Source organism: Cucurbita pepo, chromosome LG14 (genome assembly GCF_002806865.2).
Source record: "Cucurbita pepo subsp. pepo cultivar mu-cu-16 chromosome LG14, ASM280686v2, whole genome shotgun sequence".
NCBI classification, from domain to species: domain Eukaryota; kingdom Viridiplantae; phylum Streptophyta; class Magnoliopsida; order Cucurbitales; family Cucurbitaceae; genus Cucurbita; species Cucurbita pepo.
Window position 1 is genome coordinate 2567273 of NC_036651.1, and position 18765 is coordinate 2586037.

The window sequence follows — 18765 nt, forward strand, 5'->3', positions numbered from 1 at the left end:
TTCTAGATGCCAAGTGGACGGAAGAGTCAACTTCGTATGAATACTTCAAGCAAGTTGTTTGAACTTTATTGAAATTTTCATTAATTTCTAGAATTAATCGTAACATTATGATATTAATTTAAAAGAAATTAAAAATGGTTTAAAAAAAAATTGAATTTAAATATAAACATGAAAAATGTACAAAAATCCAAACTAAAATATTTAAATTAAATTAAAATTAAATTATAACAAATTTCCTTCTAGTGAAGGAGTGGGTCATGGAGGAATGCAAAAGCTTGGGGAAGGCATAATTATTAAATATTTTTAAATTTGTTGGCAAATATTTTATTTATTTATTTATTTATTTTGGATGTTCATCATATTACCAAAACTTTTAAAAGGCACAAAAACAAACAAAATGTTTTGGTGTCTCTCTTCCCTTTTTGGTTTTGTTCTCTTTTCAATCAAGGTTGTCAATAAATTTTTATTTTATTTTTTTTATTTATTTTAGATAAAATAAAATATTATTGATTTAATCTTTATCCAGACATCTCAATCATGTCAGTTTTGTTTATGTAATAAAGGACTCATGATATTTGTGATTTAATTTGGATTGTAATTTAGAATCGTTGTAATCCATTAATGTATTTTAACATTTTTTATTTACTTTAAAGTTATATTTACACGGTAATTCATTATAGTGAGTCATAAAATATTGCTGATTAAGATCATAGTGACTAATTATAGTTGTAAATTATGGGCTAATTAATGTCATAACATATACAAGTTGGAATGTTAAGAGTCTTATTTTGTAGCTGTATAAATTCATGTAAGTTATTGTAGAAGATACTAGAGAATGCAGTAAAAGGAGCATTTATGTTCGTTTAGATTGTATGTTAAGAATCATTGAGGTTAGACATGAAGAATCTTGCTCGTGGAGCAATTCGAATCTTGAAAAATGTTATTGCTTGAGATATTTGATAAAGTTTTTTTGCAATTTTACGTAGTTTAGATTGTATGTTTAGAATCATTTAAGTTATATGATCGATTTTGGTTGTAGAGTGATTCGAATTTGAAAGAATTTAGAGAAGTAATAGGGTGAAAGTAAAAGAAAAAATGTGAATTTAATAAACATCTTCATCACTTCTCGAAGAAACTTCGCCTGAAATCAAGCATCGAATCTCCAATAACAGATTTCTTGAGGAAGAAAAGGGATAGATTGCAGCAATGGCGGATTCAGTGCTGGGAATTGTTGCAGCTGCAGCCATCACCTTCTACGCCGCAAGCTTATCAGAGCATCGAGAGGTACCATTCTTTCTTCTTTGTTTTCCTGTCATCTCAAGCCCTAGCTTTCGTCTTGCAGTCATATACAGGCTGCTAATGCTTTCTATGCTTTTACTTTAAGTGTCTGATTTCAATCTCTATTTGTTTTGGCATATGTTCGGTACTTTTTAGACCTATAATTATTGAACCAATTAATGGCTTTTAAATTGGGGGAATGTGAAGAAATCATTCAGAGATTTGGATGAACGGAGGATGAGAAAGGAGGGTTTAAGATGACTTCAAGATCACGAGAGAGTCGAGCAAGAAGGAAGGCTAAGAACTTAAAAGAACTTTTTATTCAACATTACCTTAAGAATCTAGCTGTTGAGTGACATTTCTCACAGCATCCAAGGCTTTTCTACATACTTTGGGGGGGTATCTAGTGTTAAGATTGCAGACATATTACTCATGTCTTATACGCAAGCTGATCAACTTTTCGCCACCAATCAAGCATTTGGTGATCATGGAGAAGGATTTCTTTGTTCCATGAAAGTAGTCAGGATCTGGTACCTTCAGGCTGTTCGTTGTAACTATTTGGAGCTACTTTTGAGCCTTCAATTCCTTCACTCTCTCTTCAGTAGCCTTCAGTGCCTCCCCATAAATGCTGATTAACTGGAAACAAAAACAGTGGATCAAATTCCAGCAGAAGATGTGTTTAAATTGAACCATAGTCTTATTGTTAGCTTTTAGGGATACCTCATCTACTTCTCGAGGGGAGATGATAAATGGTGGAGACATCATTATAGTATCCCCTGCAACACGTACTAGCATACCATTTTCCTGACATTCGGTTCCAAAATATGCACCAACTCCTGTTTATATCAGGCAGATAACAAGCTGTAAGCATAAGTATGACCCTGCCAGATTAAGATGAAGATCGACCTAGTTCATGGGGTTGTGATTTTAGGATTAAGTTGATAAAAAATTATCGAAGATTTAGGCTACTGTGCCTTGATTTAATTTGATCAAAATTCCCATTTAGAGGCATCGCTAACAATGGGAATTACATAAAACATACCCCATTCAGGAGGGAACGGATCATTTGGTGATTTATTGTCTGCAAACTCTGTGCTTAAGATCAAGCCAGTCCCCCGTATCTGCAAAATAATAGTGCTGAAGAACTGAAGATGCCCCAGATTCGCAAGCCAAACTTAATTACGTGAGCAACCCTCTTACCTCTCCAACGATAGGGCTATCAGAGTAAGCTCTTAGGCCATCTTGAAATCTTGAGGAGATGCTATTTACTTGCTCCACTATATTCCTTTCCCTAGAACAAAAGAAAATGAACTTACCAATAAGTTGGTAATTTTTCATATATGCATTGCATCCTATATGTGAGTTTGTATCATAAAAATGTGCATTTATTCTCTTTTACTTAGAACCACTATTTCATCCTCGAACAAGGACACCAATTGAATCAAATAGAAAGTAGGTCCATCTTGATGAACTTCCAGTTTTCTTGTATAAGAAAATTATAGATCTTTGAAACGTTTGTCCACTTTTAAGGTTTCTTTGTCATTCTCAATAAAAAAGAAATAGAACTCAGAAAGCACAGGAGTAGGGGAACATACTTGTATATTTTGAGTGTTTCAATTGCGACAGCACACGAGACTGGGTGTCCAGAATAAGTAAATCCATGAGCAAAGGAACCTGGAAGTATTATTATTGAACAAAACTTATTGGTAAGCTGCACTGAAGATTATTAACAGTGATTAACTAGGTAAGCTAGGTACAATAATATACCAAGCTTGTTGCTTTGAGAGTGAATCACATCAGAGATTTCAGGGCTCACGAGAACAGCTCCAATAGCCATGTATCCCGAGGAAAGTGCCTACAGAATCCAGTCCACTATCAGGCTCAATAAAAACAATGAAAAGCCAAGACTAAACAAGATATCTACTAAAGTTGAATCTGTTCAAACTTCACCTTTGCAAGAGATACAAGGTCCGGTTTAATATTGTATTTATCGCATCCAAACATTGTCCCTAGTCTTCCAAAGGCACAGATTACCTATAAAAAATGTTGAAGACAGTTCCTGGTTTACATTGCAATTATTATTGTAAAAATGCAAAATGGTGAAGAAAAAAATTGCAATTAGCAAGTACCTCGTCGGCAATGAAAAGTATATCATACTTCTTGAGCACAGGTTGGATCTGCAACATAAATAAGACATACTTCATTCTTCCCTTCATGTTCTCCTTATTTTTGTTATTAGAAAGTATTTGCATCAATAATTAGAACATTAATAACAAAGGCAAGAAATTGAATCATGATTCATATGTAGACTGTTAGTTCATATGTTGGTCCGTCTCTAGTGCTAGACTTTGATGACTTTTAAATATTTAGATGCCTTTTACTTTTCCTTGCAGGTATTATAGAAATTGACTTGTACTGCGGATGTGAAGGCTTAGCATCGAAGGAGAGAACATATGGGATATCTGTGACAAACAGTAAATAGTTGGATCTGTTTCACCATTTCAAGTTGTACCCTAAAGACGAGTCTGTTCTGGAAACAACAAAGAAACCTGGTGCGTAACCATTTTTTTGCTCCAAAGCTTTTGGATAATTCACCTAATCTCGTCAACAAGATCATGACATAATATTGAAGGAGAAAACAACCATGATGGACCAACAACCTAAATTTTCAAAAACCAGCCGTTGGCTTAGCATTCACGATTAGATAGTAAGGTTGGAATTTATTCATGTAATTGCGTCAGTAAGCCAATCCTCATAGTTTAGGTTAATTTAAGAAATAATAATTAGACTTCTCCCTAAATATCCTTGCAGTTGAAGTTTTTCTTTCTTCGTTCTTTTTTGTATTTTATTTCTTTATTATTATTAATCAAAGTACTAGTTTATACAATCCTAATTTTGCTATCTGTAATTTTACTATCTCATCTATGCTCCTTCAATATTATGTAATCATCTTATCTAGAAGGAAAGTTAAAGCAAACAACTAGCCAACTGAATATAAAAAGCGTAAAAAAGAAAAATGAAACACGAGAGCATAATTAGAAAAAGAAATAAAGAATAGGAAGCTAAACAAGGAAAGTCTTACTGTTGCATACTTCAAAATTTCATGATACAAACAACTTACCTTTTCAAAATAAGTAGCTGGTGGAGGAATCACACCACCAGCACCCATGACAGGTTCGGCGATGAACGCAGCAATCTGAAGTGGAAAACCGGACACGGGAAAAGGGTCAATTATAGTTTCATGCCATATTCTAATTCAAAGTAGAGTATTCAAGTTTACTGTCTCTGGTCCCTCCTTGAGTATAAGGTCTTCCAAGTTTTTGGCTAATCTGGTTGAGAACTCTTCCTCTGTCTCACCTGACACAAGGATGTTTTCAAGTTAATGGCTGAAAAAAAATCAAAGAAATTGAACTACTGTATATTGAAGCATAGATCAGAACCTGGAAGATGGTAACGCCAGTAATGTGGACAATCAGTGTGCAGAACGAATGGAGCAGGAATGTCAAACTTCTGGTGCATTGCTGGAAGGCTGTGAAAAAATATATTCGAGTAACTATTTCTTTTAACAAGAGACATGAGGTATATTTTCTTTTCATTTAACTTACCCAGTAAGACTGGCTGATATTAATGTTGAACCATGATATCTGTTGGATAGAAGGGTGCCATGAAAAGAAAATTACTTGAACAGAACAGCAAAGGAAATTATACGAATGAACATTAGCCAAGTGATTTGAGCTTACGCCTTTGAGCGAGCTATGAACTTCTTCTTATCTGGTCTTCCAAGTGCATTGTTATAGTACCATACCAGTTTGACCTATTACATGTAATTAAGCACATTAAATGGTGCTCAAAATGAATTAATTGGTTGCCTTTGCTGCAAAGATTTTGTAATTTGAGCCCCCCTCAATATATTACTCTGTTTTCGAAGTTATATATATGAAGAAATTCTCATATCGATATTGTTTCAGCCATAATATAAAGTTCTTGTCTGGAGTAGAAAGAACCTGAGTATCATTAGCTTCTGAACCACTGTTTGTAAAAAAGACTTTCCCCATTTTTCTAGCTGTGAACATTTCAAGCAGTTCCTTTGCCAGCTCCTATCATACATGAGCAACAAGAGAGTGAAAGTAATGAAAAGTGAGTTCTTTTTATCTAGAAGAGAGCAAAAGAAGTAAAGGTTACATAACGCACCAAAGAAGGCCTTGTAGTACGATTCCAAAAGGAGTGGTAAAATGGCAAGACATTTAGTTGTTTTGTTGCAGCTTCCACAAGTCGTGGTTCATTTCCCCCTACAAATTCCAGCATTGCCTTTACCAACTTACTGAAACTAAACTTTTCAATATATGCAGAACAAGAGTTCGTGTTAGTGCAGATTGTGATACCCAAGGATGTGCACCATAGACCGGCAAGAGAATCAAGGTACTTCCTTCCATTAATGTCATATACATATGAACCCTATATCACCATGGAATTCAAATTCAAATTAGAGTGAACCAAAGAGAGAATGAACATATCTTCTCGTTCATGCTTATAACACACATGACAGATACCTCAGATCTTTCTATAATCAGTGGACTAACATCGGTGGTCTGCCATCCTGCAGTAAAAGGTGCAAGCATATCATGCCCCTTGAACCTGTAATTAAACCATGTTTGTGATCCATGAGAAACTCAATTGACTTTTAGTTCTGTTGTAGACGAAAGTGCAATCATTGTTATCACAAATCATGCTTGAATGATGGAAGGCATAAATAGTTAAAGTTTAACCCTTGTACCTCGAATCCTCTTTTTGTGCAGATGCCTCTGTACCATGTAAGCGGGACAGGAAAGGAGCGAGGACGACACGTTCCCGTGATACTTTTCTAAAAGAAGTGAATGCTTTTGTTAAGGTACCAAACTGCAAAGAGGGGGAAAAAAAAAGTTGTATGTTTTATAATCATACTCGCCTAATAAGCCACAAAAGAAGAGAGAAGCATCATAATCGGACAGGAAATACTACCAATAAGCAGATTCTTAATTGGCATGGCTTAAACAAGGAGAAAAAACAAATTATAAAGTTCATAGAATTTATGTCTGCCAACAGTTCATACAGTATCAATTCCTAGAATCTGGGAGCTGACAAGGATTCATAATCAACAAAATAATTATATTGGTTTCCAAAAGTATTGTTCTAACAGGCATTTGATCTTGATTTCTGATAGGAGCTCGGTAATCTGAAACAATGGAAGAAGATCTTCTAATTATCAGAGATGGAAAAGTCAAGCGGCTCCATGAAAAATCAAGGAAACAAAATGGGTGGTTGAGATTTCCACATAGTTTGGATCGAGCAAGAATTGGGCGTTTGATTTGTTACCTGAGGCCTGAGAGTGCAACGAAGGAGGTGGTTGACGGCCATTGTTAGAGGGCCTCCGGAAGAATGCGAGCGAGGAATGGAGCTCAAATGGCCGCAGAGAAAGAGATGAGAAGGACGAGGGAGGAGGGGGGGCTGCCTCGTCTCATATAATACGAGTGAATTTAACGACAAAGTTGGAAGAATCGAGCTTTCCCTTCAACCGTATCCTTAACTGATTTATGTGTTCGAATTTATTTATTTATTTATTATTATTTTTTTAACGGTTTGATCTTCCAAATTTGATTATATTCTTAATTTAGATTTTATAGTCAAAATCGTGTTTTATAATTTGATACATTTCTATGGTGGAGAATATTTATGAGAATTTTATCAATTTATTTTTAAAAATTATAGGGATAAATTTGTAATTCAATCTAAAGATAAAAACTTTAATAATTATAGTATTTCATAGAGTAAAATAAAGTTTTTTTTTTCAGGGTGGTTTGTGCAGTTTAACATGGACGGGACGAGATAGGATAGGGTGGAAATAAAATATTATTGATTAAAAGAACAAAAGAAGATGTTAGTTATTTAGTGAAGATCTTAACCCATTTCAGAAGGGGAAATCCGCAGAAACCTGGTCTGAAAACACTGAAGCATCGATTTCTTGAGAAGGGAGCAAGGAAGGAAGGGGTAAAGGGATGGATTGCAGCAAATGGGGGTTTCAGTGTTGGGCGATGTTGCAGCCGCCGCCATCACCGGGCTTCGAGAGGTACCTTTCTTTCTTCCTTCCTTCATTCTTTTCCTGTCATCTCAAACCCTAGCTTTCGTCTTACACCCATACAGATTGCTAATGCTTTCAATCTATATTTGTTTTGGTATATGATTGATTCTTTTTAGACCTAGAACTATAAATCCAATTCATGCTTTTAAATCGGGGGAATGTGAAGAAATCATTTAGAGATTTGGATGGATCAGAGGATGAGAAAGGAGGGTTTAAGATGACTTCAAGTTCTCGAGGAAGGCGAGAGCACAAAGGAAAGCTAAAAACTGAAACAACTTTTATTGCAAGAAATGAGCAATTTTACTTTGAAATCCATATCAAGCTGATGTTATTCAACATCCAAGGCTTTTTATAACTTAAAAGTTCAGAAACAGCTTGATATCTTAGACGAGATTTCAGGCATATCACTCATATCTTAGACAAAAGCTGAGTAACTATTCATCACCATCAAGCATTTGGCCACCACGGAGAAGGATTTATTTGTTCCTTTAGAGTAGACAGGATCCGGTTCCTTCAGGCCGTTTGTTGTAACCGTATGCAGCTACTTCTGAGCCTTCAATTTCTTCACTCTCTCTTCGGTAGCCTTCAGTGCCTTCCCATAAATGCTGATTAACTGGAAACAAAAACAGTGGATTAAATTTCAGCAAAAGATGTGAAATTGAAATTCAATCGTAATCTTATTAGCTTTTAGGGATACCTCATCAACTTCTTGAGGGGAGATGATAAATGGTGGAGCCATCGTTATAGTATCCCCTCCAGGACGTACTATCAAACCATTTTTCCGACATTCAGCTACAAAATATGCACCAACTCCTGTTTATATCAGGCACATAACAAGCGGGTAAGTAAAAGCATGACCCTGGCAGATCATGATCTACCTCATTACTGGATTTGTGATTTTTGGGTTAAGATGATGTAAAATTATCAAGATTTACAGGCTACTACTGTTCATTCCTTTTTTCAGACTAGGATTATTTGATCCAAATTAACAGATGCTTTTTGTTTTCAAGACATTCAAAGCCAAGATGTTTTCAAGATATAAGCCATTAAGATGCTATCACTAACTATGGTAATTACATAAAACATACCCCATTCAGGAGGGAATGGATCATTTGGTGATTTATTGTCTACAAAATCTGTTCCTGACACCAAGCCAGTCCCCCTTATCTGCAAAACCATAGTTGCTGAAGAACTGATTATGCCTCAGATTCACAAGTTAAACTTAATTACTTGAGCAACTCTCTTTACCTCTCCAACGATAGGGCTATCAGAGAAAGCTTTTATGCCAACTTGAAACCTTGGGGAGATGCGTTTTACTTGCTCCACAATATTCCTTTCCCTACATGAAATGAAATGAACTTACCAATATTGTGGTAAGTAAACATATGTATTGCATTCTACATCCTCAAACAAGGACACTGATTGAGTTTCTATGTTCTCTTTATACTTCAAATCATCCTCAAACAAGGACACTGATTGAATCAAATGAAAGTATGCCATCCACTTTGACAAACTTGCAGTTTTCTTGTACCAAAAAATGATGGATGTTTGAAGTGTTTGTCCATTTTAAGGTTTTTTTTTTTTGTCATTCTGAATGGCTAAGAGTAGAAATCCAAAAGCACAGGTGTAGGAACGTACTTGTAGATCTTGAGAGTTTCAAGTGCAACAGCACATGCTGTGGGGTGTCCAGAATAAGTAAATCCATGAGAAAAGGAACCTGGAAGCAATATTATTGAACAAAAAGAATAGGTAAGGTACTGTACTTGAAGATTATTAACAGTGATTAACTAGATTATTGTATAAGTAATATACCTAGCTTGTCACTTTGAGAGTGAATGACATCAGAGATTTCAGGGCTCACGAGAACAGCTCCTATGGGAATGTATGCCGAGGAAAGTGCCTACAGAGTGCAGTACACTAACAGGCTCAATTAAAACAATGGAAAGCCTAAACTAAGCAAGATATTTGTTAATGTTGAATCTGTTTGAACTTCACCTTTGCAAGAGATACAAGGTCTGGTTTAATATTGTATTTATCGCATCCAAACATTGCCCCTAGTCTTCCAAAGGCACACATTACCTGTAGGAAAAAAAAAAAAAAAGAATTGAACACAACTCCTGATTTATATTAAAATCATTCTTGTAAGCAAGGCCAAATGGTGAAGACATAAATTGCAATTAGCAAAGTACCTCATCAGCAATAAAAAGTATATCATACTTCTTGAGTACAGCTTGGATCTGCAACATAAATGAGAAATAATCATAGCGCCATCAATAGGAAAATCTAAGGCCTTGAACATTAGCCAATATTGGAGGAGTTGGGGACAAATCAAAGATGGAATGTCCGTGACAAACAGTTGGATTAGTTTGTTCCAAAAACAACAAAGAAACCTAAGATCTACGGTGAAACTGGGTTCCTTGATTTATCTGTATTCATTTTTCAATCATTTATTCCTCACACCCAGGAGCATCCAAAAATATTGTAGTCTTATATGATATCAGCCAAACAAGGAAAGGCCTACTGCCCCATACTTTTACTTTAAGCATTTCATGATTCAAAGAACTTACCCTCTCAAAATAAGTTGTAGGTGGAAGAATAGCACCACCAGCGCCCATGACAGGTTCAGCGATGAACGCAGCAATCTGAAGTGGAAAACCAGACGGGAGAAGGGTCAATTATGGTATCATGGCATTATCTAAATCAAAAGAGTATCCAAGTTTACCGTCTCTGGTCCCTCCTTGAGTATAAGATCCTCTAAGTTTTTGGCTAATCTGGTTGAGAACTCTTCCTCTGTTTCACCTGAGATATGGATGTTCTCAAATTAATGGCTGGAAAAGAATCAAATAAATTGAACAACCTGTATACCCAAGCATAATCAGAACCTGGAAGATGGTAACGCCAGAAATGTGGACAATCAGTGTGCAGAACAGATGGAGCTGGAATGTCAAACTTATGATGCAAATCTGTAAGACTGTGGAAAAATATATTCGAGTAACTATTTCTTTTAACATGAGGCATGAGGTATATTTTTATTTCATTTAACTTACCCAGTAAGACTGGCTGCTATTAATGTTGAACCATGGAAGCTGTTGGATAGAAGGGTGTAAGGAAAAGAAAATTAATTGAACAAAACAAAGGAAGTGATACTAATCAAACATTAGTCGAGCGATTTGAGCTTACGCCTTTGAGCAAGCAATGAACTTTTTCTTTTTTGGTCTTCCAAGTGCATTGTTATAGTACCATACCAGCTTGACCTATTACATGTTTTTTACCACAAAATGAATTAATTGGTTGCATTTGTTGCAGAGCTTATAAAGGAAGGCTTTCACAGCTAATAAACCTTGATGTTTTAGTCACGTTAGTTTAATGGTTTTCTCTTTGTTTATTTGCTATATTTATTCCATTGGGAATCGAAATTGGATGCTTGAGTTTGGAATAGAAAGAACCTGAGTGTCATTGGCTTCTGAACCACTGTTCGTGAAAAAGACTTTTCCCATTTTTCTAGCTGTAAACATTTCAAGTAGTTCCTTTGCCAGATCCTGCCATATATGAACAAGAAGAGGGTGTAAGTAAAGAAAAGTGCTTTCTTTTTATCTAAAAGAAAGCAAAGTATTGGTTAAATAGCATACCAATGAAGGCTTGGTAGTATGATTCCAATAGGAGTGGTAAAACGGCAAGGTATTTAGTTGTTTTGTTGCAGCTGCCACAAGTCGTGGTTCATTTCCCCCTACAAATTCCAACATTGTCTTTACTAACCTACTGAAACTAAACTTATAATATATACAGAACAAGAGTTCGTGTTCATGCAGATTCTGGTACCTAAGGATGTGCACCATAGACCAGCAAGAGAATCAAGGTACTTCCTTCCATTAGTGTCATATACATATGAACCCTGTATCACCATGGAATCCAAATTCAAAGTAGAATGAAAAAACAATATCTTCTGTCTTATTATCCATTCGTTTAACACACACGAACATTACCTCTGATCTTTCTATTACTAGTGGATTTTCATTTGTGCACTGCCATCCTGTAGTGAAAGGTGCAAGCATATCATGCCCCTTAAACCTGTGATGAAACCATATTTATGCTTAAACCATGTAGAAGAGTGCAGAGAAGGAATACATAATTAGTTTAAGTTTAACCCAATGTACCCTGAATCCTCTCTTTGTGGTGAAGCCTGTGTACTTTGTAAACGGGACAGGAAGGGAGCTAGGATGACATATTCATGTGCGACAGACTATATAACCAAGAAGTAGGATCATATCAAATGATAAACGATACGTAATATGAAGATGATGAATTAGGCATTTGATTTTGTTACCTGAGACCTGAGAGTGGAACGAAGAAGGTGATTGATGATGGCCATTATGGAATGGTCTCCTCAAGAATGTGTTCTCAGACTTCAAATGGTTACACACACCCTCTCCTTTCTCCAGGTCTTTATAATATTTGGAGCTACTGAGATAGAGACTAGTTTTTAAGGATAACAACTCCAACCCTTAGTCCACGTTTTTTTAAATTCACCACTACACTTACCCCACTTACCTTTATTAATTACTTAATACAGATTTATATTTATTATTTATTGTTGCATTAATGCATAATTATTCGTTAATGAATACTTTAGTATAAATTAGTTTGCACTCACATGTGTAGTCTTTAAGAGTTATGGCTAACAATATAGTATATATATATATATATATGTTTCAATTTTATTACGTTAGGAAATAAAACGCTTTTAAGAAAAAATTATAATTACCCTTTTATTTTAAAGAAACGATTTAAAAAAAAAAAAAAAACCATTTTTGGTTGATTTATTCCTAATAATAATAAAAAAAGAACGGAAGAAAAATCTTCTAAAAATGTTTATTAAAATCTAAGGAACTAATTTTTATTTGGGTTTATTAATTTTAAAACAAGTGTAAAAGGAACAATTAAAAAAGAAAAAACTCTTTAATATATATTTTTTCTAAGAAATCAATTTTTTTTTTATTTTTCTAAAAAAGGGAAATGGAGTAATTTTTATTAAATGCAAGGTTTCATTATATGGAACAATTTGTATTTTATTGTTTTTTTATTTAAAGAAATGTATCAAAATGAAATCTGGCATCCCAAGATTTTGACTTTTCAGGCATCTCTAAAATTTTGACTTTTTTAAGCCGTTGAAAAGTTTGTTTATGGCACATTAAATTTTTTTAGTCAATGTCATTGTTTATTACAAGCTGATATTCAGTATCACTACATTACTAAATTCCCACTATACTTTTTTAAGACATACATGCATTTCTCAGCAACTCATGCACATCATTGCCTCGACTGCTTCTATGTAAGCGTCATTTGAAAAGAATTAAAGTAGTATAAATGAATATAAAAATACTTAGTAATTAGCTTACTTGTAGTTCTCAATTCCATCTTAAGTTATGTGTCATTGGTTCGTTCGTTCTTTCTGTGTCTTATTCATATTAGGAGTTAGTTCCTAAGATCTTCTTAGGTTATTCGGTAGGTCTACTTAACTCATCTAAATTCAACTTAGGGTCATGACGCGGTAACCATAAGTTCTCTTTCTTTATCTCTAATTGGGTTGTCGGTTCTCGTGATTCGCCTCTAGGGATCTAAAAGTTCTTGCTTAGGTGTTCTACTAGTCCCTTTCACCACCATCATCATCAAAGACATCATTGTACTTATCAGCATAGACATTATTGTTATTATTATCATAGATATCATTGTACTTACCATCTTAGGTATCATTGTTATTATTATCGTAGACATCTCGACTTATCAAACCCTAGTCTCCAAATTATGGAGATTGAGTTCCTTCTGCCACGACCCCTTCTTCCTTAATCAACCTCCGAACAGCTCTTAAACTCATCCGTCCTCACTCGAGCCACAAACTGTTGCTATGTTATGTGGGCAACGAAAATGGTACGCTAATGCTTTCAATCTCTATTAGTTTTGGTATATGTTTGATTCTTTTAGACCTAGAATTATAAATCCAATTCATGGCTTTTAAATTGGGGGAATGTGAAGCGAATGGATCAAAATATCAGGCTGCTTTTATTCAACATCCAAGGCTTTTTTATATCTCACAAACATACCCTTTTAATTAGACAAAAGCTTATTAAGGAAGCATTTGGCCATCACGGGGAAGGATTTATTTGTTCCTTTATAGTAGATAGGAGACAGGATCCGGTTCCTTCAGGCCGTTTCTTGTTACCATTTGCAGCTACCTCTGAGCCTTCAATTCCTTCACTCTCTCTTCAGTAGCCTTCAGTGCCTTTCCATAAATGCTGATTATCTGAAAAAAAAAAAAAAAAAAAACCCCATTGGATCAAATTCGATCAAAGATGTAGAATTGGAACTCAATCAAAATCTTAGTAGCTTTCAGGGATACCTCATCAACTTCTTGAGGAGAGATGATAAATGGTGGAGCCATTGTTATATTATTCCCTGCAGGACGTACTATCAAACCATTTTTCCGACATTCAGATCCAAAATATGCACCAACTCCTGTTTATATCAGGCACATAACAAGCTGTAAGCATAAGCATGTCCCTGGCAGATCAAGATCTACCTTATTACTGGATTTGTGATTTTGGGGTTAGGTTGATATAGAATAAGATATTCAAACTTGGCTCTGAGACCCTTTTCAAGATATAAGCCATTAAGATGCACCACTAACAATGGTAATTACATAAATCATACCCCATTCTGGAGGGAATGGATCATTTGGTGATTTATTGTCTACAAAATCTGTGCCTGACACCAAGCCAGTCCCCCTTATCTGCAAAATCATAGTTGCTGAAGAACTGAAGATGCCTTAGATTCACAAGTCAAACTTAATTACTTGAGCAACTCTCTTTACCTCTCCAATGATAGGGCTATCAGAGAAAGCTTTTATGCCATCTTGAAACCTCGGGGAGATGTGATTTACTTGCTCCACAATATTCCTTTCCCTGCAATGAAATGAAATGAACTCACCAATAATATGGTAAGTAAACATATGTATTGCATTCTCTATGACAATTAGACCTTGACAAAGTTACAGTTTTCTTGTACTGAAAAATGATGGATATTTCAAATGTTTGTCCACTTATGAGGTTTCTTTGTCATACCAAAAAGTAGTGATCCATAAGCACAGGTGTAGGAACGTACTTGTAGATCTTGAGTGTTTCAAGTGCAACAGCACATGCGGTTGGGTGTCCGGAATAAGTAAATCCATGAGAAAAGGAACCTGTAGGCAATATTATTTAACAAAAAGAATAGGTAAGGTACTGGACTTGAAGATTATAAACAGTCATGAACTAGTTTACTGTATAAGCCTTATACCTAGCTTGTCGCTTTGAGATTGAATGACATCAGAGATTTCAGGGCTCACAAGAACAGCTCCAATAGGCATATATGCCGAGGAAAGTGCCTACGGAGTGCAGTACACTAACAAGCTCAATTAAAACAATGAAAAGCCTAAACTAAGCAAGATATTTATTAAATTTGAATGTGTTCGAACTTCACCTTTGCAAGAGATACAAGGTCTGGTTTAATATTGTACTTATCGCATCCAAACATTGCCCCTAGTCTTCCAAAGGCACAGATTACCTATAGAAATTAAAATTGAAGACAACTCCTGATTATATTAAAATCATTCTTGTAAGTAAGGCGAAATAATGAAGATAGAAATTGCAATTAGCAAAGTACCTCATCTGCAATAAAAAGTATATCATACTTCTTGAGCACAGCTTGGATCTGCAACATAAAGCAAAAAAAAGATCATGGTGGCATCAAAAATATTGTTGTCCTCCAAGCTTTTGGTTTTAGTTCCCTTAATCCCTTCAGCACATTGAAGACATGGAATGCAAAATTAAAATAGACTAAATATAAAAGGAGAAAAATGGAAGAGCTTACCTTCTCAAAATAAGTTGTAGGTGGAAGGATCGCACCACCAGCCCCCATGACAGGTTCAGCGATGAATGCAGCAATCTGAAGTGGAAAATTAGACAAGGGTCAATTATGGTATCATGTCATATTCTAATTCAAAGGAGTATTCAAGTTTACCGTCTCTGGCCCCTCCTTAAGTATAAGGTCCTCCAAGTTTTTGGCTAATCTGGTTGAGAACTCTTCCTCCGTTTCACCTGACACAAGAATGTTCTTAAGTTAATGGCTGGAAAAAAAGAATCAAAGAAATTGAACCAACTGTATATGGAAGCATAAATCAGAACCTGGAAGATGGTAACGCCAGTAATGTGGACAATCCGTGTGCAGGGCGAATGTAGCTGGAATGTCGAACTGCTGGTGCATACCTGTTAGGCTGTGGAAAAATATATATTCGAGTAACGATTTCTTTTAACAGGACACCCGTGGTATCTTTTTATTTCATTTAACTTACCCAGTAAGACTGGCTGCTATTAATGTTGAACCATGGTAGCTGTTGGATAGAAGAGTGTAAGGAAAAGAAAATTAATAGAACAGAACAACAAAGGAAATGATATAGATATTTGAACTTACGCCAGTGAGCGAGCAATGAACTTTTTCTTTTTTGGTCTTCCAAGTGCATTGTTATAGTACCATACCAGCTTGACCTATTACATGTTTTTAAGCACAAAATGAATTTATTGGTTGCATTTGTTATAAACCTTGATGTTTTAGTCACTTTAGTTTGTCAGTTTTTTCTCTTTATTTCCTCTGCTTATTCTCTTGGGAGTAGAAAAAACCTGAGTATCATTGGCTTCTGAACCGCTGTTTGTATAAAAGACTTTCCCCATTTTTCTAGCTGTGAACATTTCAAGCAGTTCCTTTGCCAGCTCCTGCCATGTATGAAAAGTGAGTTCTTTTATCTAAAAGAAACCAAAATAAGTTTAAGGTTGAATAGCATACCAATGAAGGCATGTTAGTATGATTCCAAAAGGAGTGGTAAAACGGTAAGGTATTTAGTTGTTTTGTTGCAGCTGCTACAAGTCGTGGTTCATTTCCCCCTACAAATTCCAACATTGTATTTTACTAATGTAACGACCCAGATCCACCGCTAGCAGATATTGTCCTCTTTGGGCTTTCCCTTTCGGGCTTCCCTTTAAGGCTTTAAAATGCGTCTGCTAGGTGAAGGTTTCCACACCCTTGTAAATGGTGGTTTGTTCTCCTCCCCAACCAATGTGGACATCATAATCCACCCCCTTCAGGGCCCAGCGTCCTCGTTGGCANCAACATAAAGCAAAAAAAAGATCATGGTGGCATCAAAAATATTGTTGTCCTCCAAGCTTTTGGTTTTAGTTCCCTTAATCCCTTCAGCACATTGAAGACATGGAATGCAAAATTAAAATAGACTAAATATAAAAGGAGAAAAATGGAAGAGNATAATCCACCCCCTTCAGGGCCCAGCGTCCTCGTTGGCACTCTTTCCTTCCTCCAATCGATGTGGGCCGCCCCCAAATCCACTCCCCTTTGGGGCTCAGCGTCCTTACTAGCACACCGCCTCGTGTCTACCCCCCTTCGGGGAGCAGCGAGAGGCTGTCACATCGTCCGATGTCTGGCTCTGATACCATTTGTAACGACCCAGATCCACCGCTAGCAGATATTGTCCTCTTGGGCTTTCCCTTTCGGCCTTCCCCTCAAGGATTTAAAACGCTCTAGGGGAAGGTTTCCACACCCTTATAAATAGTGGTTTGTTCTCCTCCCCAACTAATGTGGGACATCACAACCAACTTAACTACACTTTAATATATGCAGAACAAAAGTTCGTGTTGATGCAGATTGTGGTACCTAAGGATGTGCACCATAGACCAGCCAGAGAATCAAGGTACTTCCTTCCATTAGTGTCATACACATATGAACCCTGTATCACCATGGAATCCAAATTCAAAGTAGAATGAAAAAACAATATCTTCTGTCTTATTATCCATTTGTTTAGCAGCACACATGAAGGTTACCTCTGATCTTTCTATAACTAGTGGATTTTCATTTGTGCACTGCCATCTTGTAGTAAAAGGTGTAATTATATCATGCCCCTTAAACCTGTAATTGAAACATGTTTATGCTCAAACCATATAGAAGAGTGAGTGTAGAGAAGGAATAAACAGTTGAAGTTTAATCCAATGTATTCTGAATCCTCTGTTTGCACTGACGCCTGTGTTCCATATAAGCAGGACAGGAAGCGAGTCGGGACGACATATTCCGAAGCTCGTCTTGAAGATGCAACCGACTATAACCAAGAAACAGATTCATATCAAATGATAAGAACAAGGGACAATAAGAACATGAAGAAGAAGACGATGAATCGGGCGTTTGTTTGATTTTGTTACCCGAGACCGTAGAGCGGAACGAAGAAGGTGATTGATGATAGCCATTGTAGGATGTGTTCTCAAAGCTTCAAATGGCTGCATACACACACTCAGAACATAAGAGCTGTGATATTTAACCACAAATTTGGAACTGAATTAGCTTGCTGTTCATCCTTCCTTTTTCTCCAATTCTTTATAATATCTTGAACTCATTAAAAATGTTTGTATTTATTATTTATTGTTGCATTAATAAATTAATTGGCACTCACATGACTGACACAATATAAGATTTTTAATATTTAATTTTTAAATCTTTTAAATTTAAATAATTTATTTAAATTTAATTTGACATCTTAAAATAAAATTTTCCAATTACAACATTTTATATTTTTTATTATATATTATATATTATTTAAATAAACTGATTGATCTTTGAACGTGATGGATCTCAAAATATCGGCATCTCTTTTCTCCACCGTCCGATATTGTTCCTTTTGACGCATTAAAAAACAAATTTAATTAATATATATTTTTAGTCACATAGAAAGCTTAGCCTAATAATATATAATTTCCATTTAAGACACGTGTCCAATAAAGCTGTCACGTGATGTATTATTGTCGTGCTAATTAATTAATTAATTATGATAGTAATTATTAGTTAATTAAAAATTAATTATTAGTAATTGATTGGGATTACTCGTTTATCGTTATCCAAAGTCATTTACTTAGAGATGTTGTTAAAGAAAACCCTTCTCATTATGTTTTTGCAACTCCTACAATTAATTAAGTTTATGTTAGTTAAGGAGGACAATATTGGTATTATGGTAAAAAGTAAAGGGCAATATGGGTAGGTAAAATTTTTTTTTCTTTTAACTACTTTTGATACTCTTAACGAATATGTCCCACGTGTCACGTACTCTTCGATTATCGTGCTATCCATGGACTACATAAGATCACGAGCTTCACAGGACCTTAGATGAAGTTTTTTCATCTTTAAACGAGTGTTTACTTTTCTTCATTTGTGACTCTAGTTGGCTTAGACCCTCATTTGAGAGACTCGGGCTCGAAGTAAAAAATGACATAAAGGATATTGAAGACACAATT

At 35.5% G+C, this 18765-nt stretch overlaps 3 protein-coding genes and 1 long non-coding RNA gene across 10 annotated transcripts; 1 reads left to right on the top strand and 3 right to left on the bottom strand.

Moving 5' to 3' along the window:
* The first annotated feature begins 1098 nt into the window (after positions 1-1098).
* LOC111809780 lies at positions 1099-17929 on the top strand. Of its 6 annotated transcripts, none has more exons than XR_002817305.1 (9): positions 1101-1284; positions 3672-3830; positions 5628-5697; positions 5825-5887; positions 6075-6166; positions 6479-6831; positions 7227-7381; positions 17111-17180; positions 17527-17929. It is a non-coding gene; the product is annotated as an uncharacterized LOC111809780 (long non-coding RNA). The 6 variants fall into 6 exon arrangements; XR_002817307.1 differs by lacking the exon at positions 5825-5887 and adding an exon at positions 11180-11249; XR_002817304.1 differs by having other exon boundaries at positions 1099-1284; positions 5825-6166.
* Positions 1559-6725, bottom strand: LOC111809772 (gamma aminobutyrate transaminase 1, mitochondrial-like). 2 transcript variants are annotated; one of them, XM_023696197.1, is made up of 19 exons: positions 6631-6725; positions 6053-6174; positions 5829-5913; positions 5661-5733; positions 5470-5567; positions 5283-5375; positions 5019-5092; positions 4884-4922; positions 4719-4807; positions 4559-4635; positions 4400-4474; positions 3408-3455; positions 3229-3312; positions 3046-3133; positions 2874-2952; positions 2479-2569; positions 2321-2399; positions 1999-2114; positions 1559-1914 (listed from the first exon to the last, which is right to left on the bottom strand). In XM_023696197.1, exons 1-19 carry the CDS (start codon positions 6670-6672, stop codon positions 1843-1845), a joined length of 1524 nt encoding a protein of 507 aa, XP_023551965.1. In that variant the 5' UTR covers positions 6673-6725; the 3' UTR covers positions 1559-1842. The 2 variants fall into 2 exon arrangements, with proteins under 2 accessions (XP_023551965.1, XP_023551964.1); XM_023696196.1 differs by having other exon boundaries at positions 5470-5733.
* Positions 7648-12072, bottom strand: LOC111809776 (gamma aminobutyrate transaminase 1, mitochondrial-like). The gene is made up of 19 exons (XM_023696201.1): positions 11718-12072; positions 11548-11633; positions 11377-11461; positions 11213-11285; positions 11023-11120; positions 10840-10932; positions 10574-10647; positions 10441-10479; positions 10276-10364; positions 10116-10192; positions 9961-10035; positions 9583-9630; positions 9389-9472; positions 9206-9293; positions 9032-9110; positions 8642-8732; positions 8482-8560; positions 8091-8206; positions 7648-8006 (listed from the first exon to the last, which is right to left on the bottom strand). The coding sequence occupies exons 1-19, from the start codon at positions 11760-11762 to the stop codon at positions 7935-7937; spliced, it is 1491 nt and encodes a 496-aa protein (XP_023551969.1). The 5' UTR covers positions 11763-12072; the 3' UTR covers positions 7648-7934.
* LOC111809773 (gamma aminobutyrate transaminase 2-like) lies at positions 12389-17775 on the bottom strand. Its single transcript, XM_023696198.1, has 19 exons — positions 17683-17775; positions 17506-17582; positions 17311-17395; positions 17144-17216; positions 16265-16362; positions 16102-16194; positions 15896-15969; positions 15777-15815; positions 15610-15698; positions 15446-15522; positions 15296-15370; positions 15089-15136; positions 14906-14989; positions 14723-14810; positions 14549-14627; positions 14259-14349; positions 14099-14177; positions 13788-13903; positions 12389-13691 (listed from the first exon to the last, which is right to left on the bottom strand). Exons 1-19 carry the CDS (start codon positions 17761-17763, stop codon positions 13620-13622), a joined length of 1518 nt encoding a protein of 505 aa, XP_023551966.1. The 5' UTR covers positions 17764-17775; the 3' UTR covers positions 12389-13619.
* Positions 17930-18765: the final 836 nt, after the last annotated feature.

What these genes read in the sequence shown, in the direction of transcription:
- LOC111809773 (XM_023696198.1), bottom strand. Translation starts at nt 17,763, where the DNA reads ATGCAGCCATTTGAAGCTTTGAGAACACATCCTACAATGGCTATCATC. An exon ending in TAGTTATAGAAAGATCAGAG is followed by an intron (nt 17,217 to 17,310) that starts GTAACCTTCATG and finishes ATGGTGATACAG; the next exon opens with GGTTCATATGTGTATGACAC. An exon ending in ATACTAACATGCCTTCATTG is followed by an intron (nt 16,195 to 16,264) that starts GTATGCTATTCA and finishes CATACATGGCAG; the next exon opens with GAGCTGGCAAAGGAACTGCT.
- LOC111809772 (XM_023696196.1), bottom strand. Translation starts at nt 6,672, where the DNA reads ATGGCCGTCAACCACCTCCTTCGTTGCACTCTCAGGCCTCAG. An exon ending in CTGGCGTTACCATCTTCCAG is followed by an intron (nt 4,636 to 4,718) that starts GTTCTGATCTAT and finishes TCCTTGTGTCAG; the next exon opens with GTGAGACAGAGGAAGAGTTC. An exon ending in TCAAGGAGGGACCAGAGACA is followed by an intron (nt 4,475 to 4,558) that starts GTAAACTTGAAT and finishes TTTCCACTTCAG; the next exon opens with ATTGCTGCGTTCATCGCCGA.
- LOC111809776 (XM_023696201.1), bottom strand. Translation starts at nt 11,762, where the DNA reads ATGGCCATCATCAATCACCTTCTTCGTTCCACTCTCAGGTCTCAG. An exon ending in GTTCCACTCTCAGGTCTCAG is followed by an intron (nt 11,634 to 11,717) that starts GTAACAAAATCA and finishes TTGGTTATATAG; the next exon opens with TCTGTCGCACATGAATATGT. An exon ending in TCCATTCCCTCCTGAATGGG is followed by an intron (nt 8,207 to 8,481) that starts GTATGTTTTATG and finishes TGATATAAACAG; the next exon opens with GAGTTGGTGCATATTTTGTA.